Genomic DNA, 6,000 nt, shown 5'->3' with positions numbered 1-6,000 from the left:
CATATCTTTTCAGCAGGAACAGGAAGAAGAAGCATACAAGAGAACACAGTGAGGAAAGACAAGCACTTCCTCTCATTACACTGTCAGCGCGAGGAGAAAAAAAAAAAACACTCACAGAGCTTTTGGTTTGATCATGTGATCAGCTGTCATTGGCTGACAGCTGATCACATGGTAAGGGGCCGGGACCGGCCCCTTACTTGGATCGGTGATCACCCGAGTCTCAGTGACCTGGTGATCACAGCGCGCTCCGCGCGTGCTCTGTGCACAGGGGAGGCCATCATATGACGGCCTCCCAGGAATTCAGGTCCGTGCTGTAGCCGTCATTCGGCTGTAGCGCGGATATCAACTGGTTAAGCCCCACAACTGGGATCCTAAAAAAATGTAAAAATAAAATAATAACTAAATGTGTAAAAATAAACAAATAAATAAATAAATAAAATGGTAAAAAATTATAAAAAAAGGTAAAATAACAAAAATTCAAAACTTCTGACCCTGTCCACTGCCCTACTGAACCTATCCACTGCTCTTCTGACAAAGTCCACTGCCATACTGACACCGTCCACTGCCCTACTGATCATGTCCACTGCATTACTGACAAAGTCCACTGCCATTTTGACACCGTCCACTGCTCTATTGACTGACACCGTTCACAGTCCTACTGACACCAGTGGCAGAACTACCAGGGTGTCATCAGTGGGAAGGGCCCGGGGGTCAGGGGTGCCCTTCATGGTTTCTTACACCGGGGTTCTTAAGGTTTTAGTTATGCCTCTGGGTCTAAGGAGGTATGTCAATGCATAAGGCTGAATTTGGAATGGAATGGGAGGTGTATTGTAGTTCACAAAAGTAAGCTGATACCATTGTTTTAGATTTCAATTCAGTGCACATGAAATTGAACAATAGTTTTTCTAACAAAATGAACAGATATTTTCTGTACTTGCAGAGAATGTACTTTGCCTGAAAAAAAAATAATAAGAAAACTAATGCAGCCACTGCATCTAAGAACTGGTAAGTTGCAATACTCTACATTTTTGTTCTTGAGTTCAGATACTGTAACATACAGAAAAAAAGGATTCAGCTTTTTATATCAGTAAAAGATTGTCTTGAACTGGTTGTGGTGCTTTACAGAGCAGTATATCAGTATCACTGGTCTTTCCACAGTCATACCTCCCAACTTTTTTGAGAAGGGAATGAGGGACACCTATTAGCAAAAGTATGTAGGCATAGGACACACCCCATGCCACACCCCCTTAAAGGAGAATTGTACCTTTTTTTTTTTTTACCTAAACCCCTAAGTGCTTTTTTTTTACCACTACTATTGCTTATATTGTCTTTTGAAATTTGCAAATGCAGCAATTTAGAAATTGGATGAAATGTTTAGCACTATGAAACACTTTTTGAAAGATAAAAAGTGCATTTTATATACAACTATATAGTTCAGACCAAAATGAGGGACAAATGAGGGACAGATGAGGTGGAAAGAGGGACAGCGGAACATTGTTTCAAATCAGGGACAGTCCCTTGAAATCAGGGACAGTTGGGAGCTATGCCACATTGTACATTTTGTTTTTAACTTTTATCTATTTTTACATTGTTTGGGCACTACTGAACATAATAGCTTATGTTGAGGGTGGATAAGAGAAATCATAGGAGTCCCTGCAGCTTATCAGCCATTGCTGCCTTCTCTGCAGGCTTTTAATTTAAAGTACACCTGTCATTTAAAATAATTTAAGCTACTCCCATGCATGAGGTGCCAGAATACATGCATTTCCTGCTCCCCATGGCACGCAACATATACATCCAGATACCAGAAAGAGTTAATTTACTGCCTAAAGTAGGAAGCTAAGAAAATGCGATGGCATTATATGGCAGCTACAGTGATTGCTGTTTCTTAAACACCATGGAGCAGAAAATTCTGTTCTCTTGAACAATTAACTTAGCAGGAAAAAAATGTTGCTTGGAAACAATTTGATACCTGTCTATTGTAAAGTATCAATCATAGTTGCCATGGTAACAACATCCTGTCTTCCTGGGGACCGATGAGGAGGCTGTTGTTACCATAGCGATCCATCAGCTAGTACAGAACAGGGTCACTGTCCATGCATATAATTTGGATAGATCTGAGATGCTGTTGCAACACCACTGTCCTTTGTGTGTTCTGTGCCTGTGATTGAGCTCTACACTCACTTAACATCCTTCAGCATTCAGGATTTAAAAAAAAAAAAAAAAAAACTCGGGAGCAGTGTAAAGAAGGGGGGGAATGATGTTTGGGAAGTAGTTGCCCTGGCAACAGAGTTAGGGCGTTTCAGAGGGTGGTTGCTATGGATATGTGGATGCTGACGACGGCTGATAAGGTTGGAAGAACAGATCGGCTTCATGCTTATCTGCAGGCTTGTCAGTCAGAGTCCCTGCCTTCCTCACCTTCACGATAGCAGCAGGGACCAGGCAGAACAAGCATAAGCCACAGGGAAAAGAAAATATATACATAGATCTAGGTATAGTGCCAGGCAGCCTGCAAACAACATAGCGGAGGAAGAGCAGGACAAGCAATACAGACTGAGAGAGACTCAGTATTTAGTAGACTGAAAGGTGACCGTGGAGGGAAAAAAAAAAAAAAAACGCTAAAGCAACACTTGAGAGATAGCTACGTGTGAGAACATTTTTATGTCTTCAATTTAGGGTAGGTGGAGCACGTGTCAAAGTGAGAAAAGCGTAGCGACAAGAAACCAAGAAGAGGGCGAGAGAATAGAGGGGGGCTAGAGAGGCATTCAATCACAGGGGCATATAAGAAAAAAAAAACAGACTGCATCTTTTTGTATTTCGAAAGAGCTTCTGCTATTGTACAACGTGAAGAGGGTGCACCTGTCCTGCCAGCTGCTTGTGACATCTTTATCCTGCTACTACTGAACATCTCTGGGGTTACCGCAGTGTGAACAAGGCATGGCTACCATCACCTGCACACGTTTCAGTGAGGAGTACCAACTGTTCGAGGAACTGGGAAAGTAAGTTGCATCTTTTATGAAAGCCCTACAGGTCAGAATAATAGGCAGTCATGTTTTAAGAAGGCAATGGTGTATTATCATAGAAGTGACATTTTGCAAAAATGGATGTTTTCTATACCTGCTTTGGTGATGATTTTGGAAAAGTTTGGGCAATTAGAAGGTAGCACTGGGCTTCTTTAAGTAGCAAGTGTACCTGAGGAGCCTTCTACTGGGTGGCATGTAGGGCTTAAAGATTCTATTATAGGAATGTTCGTTCAGGAGCTGTGAGGTGGCATGTTGATTAGAAGCTTCTAGTAGTGGCATATGGGTTTCTGTTAGGTGGCATGCTGACAAGGAGCTTCAAGAAAAAGTGGCATTTGGAATTATGTCAAGTGGCATGCTGACTAGGAGCTTCTATAAAGTGCCATTTGGACTTGTTTTTAGGTGGCATGTTCACTAGGAGCTTCTAGCAGAGGCGTCTGGACTTGTTTTAGGTGGCATATTGACTAGGAGATTCTAAAAGAGGCATTGGAGCTGTTGTTAGGTGGCATGCTAACAAGCGGCATCTAGAAGTAGCATCTGGGCTTGTGCTAGATGGAATGTTTACTAGGAGCTTCTAGAGGTGACATCTTGGCTTTTGCTAGGTAGCATGTTGGCTAGGATTTTCTAGAAGTGACATCTGCACTTGTGCCCGGGACCATATTGACTAGGTGCTTCTGTAGGTGGTATGTGTGATAAGATACATCTGTTTAGCGCCATGTGTGGCAATAAGCTTTCATAAGAAGCATGTGTGACAGTGGTATTTGATAAAATGCATGTATGGCAATGAGCTTCTATAGTGATATGTGTGCCCAGGAGCTTTAGTGGCTTGTAGGTGGCATGTGTCTTTCTTACTTGTCCTTCTCTATTGTAAAAACATGGCTGTGTTTTTAGATAGGGGGGGTCGCAAATATGCCTTAAATCTACCTGTCAAAATCTGTGTTCCTACTGGAAAAGTATGCTAGCTCTTGTAGTTTTATTGTACACTACTGCAACTCACTCCTCATTGGACTACCTTTACTTACAGTATCCCCCCTTCAGTCCATAATGAATACTGCTGCAAGACTCATCCACCTTACCAACCGTTCAGTGTCCTCCACCCCTCTCTGCTAATACCTCCACTGGCTTCCACTCACCCAATAAATAAAATTCAAAGTACTAACAATAATTTACAAAGCTGTCCACAACTCTGCCCCCAGCTACATCACTAGACTGGTCTCAAAAATACCAACCAAGCCGTTCTCTTCAGTCCTCCCAAGACCTCCTGCTCAGTAGCTCCCTTGTCAACTCCTCCCGTGCTCGCCTACAGGATTTCTCCAGAGCTTCTCCCATCCTTTGGAACTCCCTACCCCAATCTGTCCGACTGTCCCCTAATCTATCCATCTTTAGACGATCCCTGAAAACCCTTCTCTTCAAAGAAGCCTATCCTGCTTCTAACTAATACACTGTTTTACTTTCTCCATCAGCTCATCCCCCGCAGCTATTACCTTTTGTATCAATTTACCCTTCCTTTTTAGATTGTAAGCTCTAGCGAGCAGGGCCCTCTGATTCCTCTTGTACCAAATTGTAATGTAACTGTAATGTCTGCCTTCATTTTGTTAAGCGCTGCACAAACAGTTGGCGCTATATAAATCCTGTATAATAATAATAAATAATAATAATACAGCAGTCATAGCTATGGTTGGTGCACAGTATAACCTTTCCAGGTACTGTTCAGCATTATTTATAGTGATTTAAACTGCTTACTTGTTTTTGATAGTACTCTCAACCGGAAAGCACATTTTCTTCTGCTGTGATATGTAGGACTGGTGCTGAAATGCAGAAGAGCATATACAATACACACGAAGTGTTGGTCTAGTAATCAGTTCCCATCGGTGACAAGTTCCTCTTAGAAAACTGTCAGTGGCATATGGCTTTTCAGCGTACAGGGAATTGGCTCACTTTACAAGAATCAAGGGCATCCTAAACCTACCAACTGGCAGAGAGACAAGATCCTGTGCTATCTGACTGAAGACTGACAGCATTTCCTTAAATATATTATATGCATAAACACTATGTAACTCTATTTATGGATATAGCCAACATAATCCCAAAAGGAATTCAGCTTATCTATAGCCATCATATGCTAATTATACCTGGGAATGCATTTTAGATAAATATCTGTTGAATAACCCACTAAATTGTATTGCTTTACAACAACTTGGTCGCTGCACGCCACAAGTATAGAATCTGTTTATGCACTTTGAAGAATTCAGCAAGCCTATGATAAATGGCTTAATGTATTTATTATCACTATGTTGAAAATACATTATACAAAAAACTCAATCCTCAAATAACAATTTAGTTCTGCGTTGCTGAACCTTTTTTTTTTATCGGGGCCCCAAGTGACAAAGTACAGCTTTATGGTATGTTGGTGGGTTGATAGAATTGGTTTGGAAAAGAGTCCTAAAAATGAACAAAGTGCAGTTGCTCACAGCTCCTTATAGGGATTTTACCTTTCATGAATTCAGAGCAATTAGAGAAAATTGTTGGTTGTTAGTTAGGGGACTGGTTACCCTATTAAATAATGACACAACTGTCAATGTGTTATTGATCATGACTACTCTTTGAGTATTAAATGCCACTACCGTCAGTCCACCTTTGACTGTGGACTGCTAAACATAAAATTCCCCAAATGACATCAAGCTGAATTCCAAACAGCTAAATTTACAGATAAAACACATACATGAAAGCTGTTTTACTTGCCAAAGGATTAGAATTTTCTGTCTATCCAGACCTGAGGTTTTCACAGCTCTTCAACACTGCACAGCCCTAGAATGGGAGGGATCTTTCTATAGCGCATTTTCACTTTCACTTACAGGTCTTCTTCCTAATCCTACCCTATGACCCCATACACACTATTTTCTGCAGATTTTTGTCTTCAGATTTACCAAAACCATATAATATGAGGTCACACCTTAATGCCGCGTACACACGATCGGAT

At 41.3% G+C, this 6,000-nt stretch overlaps 1 protein-coding gene across 5 annotated transcripts in view; it reads left to right on the top strand.

Annotated features, from left to right (window-relative positions):
* Nucleotides 1-2,047: 2,047 nt before the first annotated feature.
* CAMK2A (calcium/calmodulin dependent protein kinase II alpha) overlaps nt 2,048-6,000 on the top strand; it is a 425,342-nt gene continuing 421,389 nt past the window's right edge. For 2 of the 5 annotated variants that reach the window (XR_012242925.1, XM_073621086.1), the window contains exon 1: nt 2,054-2,999. Coding sequence is in view for 3 of the 5 variants with exons in the window: in XM_073621086.1 (XP_073477187.1) it covers nt 2,938-2,999 (62 nt within the window). In the remaining 2 variants the exon portion in view is untranslated. Of the gene's footprint in view, nt 3,000-6,000 lie in introns of all 5 variants that reach the window. The other 3 variants (XM_073621087.1, XR_012242924.1, XM_073621085.1) reach the window with 3 other exon arrangements.

This window comes from Aquarana catesbeiana, linkage group LG03 (assembly GCF_042186555.1).
Source record: "Aquarana catesbeiana isolate 2022-GZ linkage group LG03, ASM4218655v1, whole genome shotgun sequence".
In the NCBI taxonomy this organism is placed as follows: Eukaryota; Metazoa; Chordata; class Amphibia; order Anura; family Ranidae; genus Aquarana; species Aquarana catesbeiana.
This window is presented reverse-complemented; position numbering and strand designations above follow the sequence as displayed.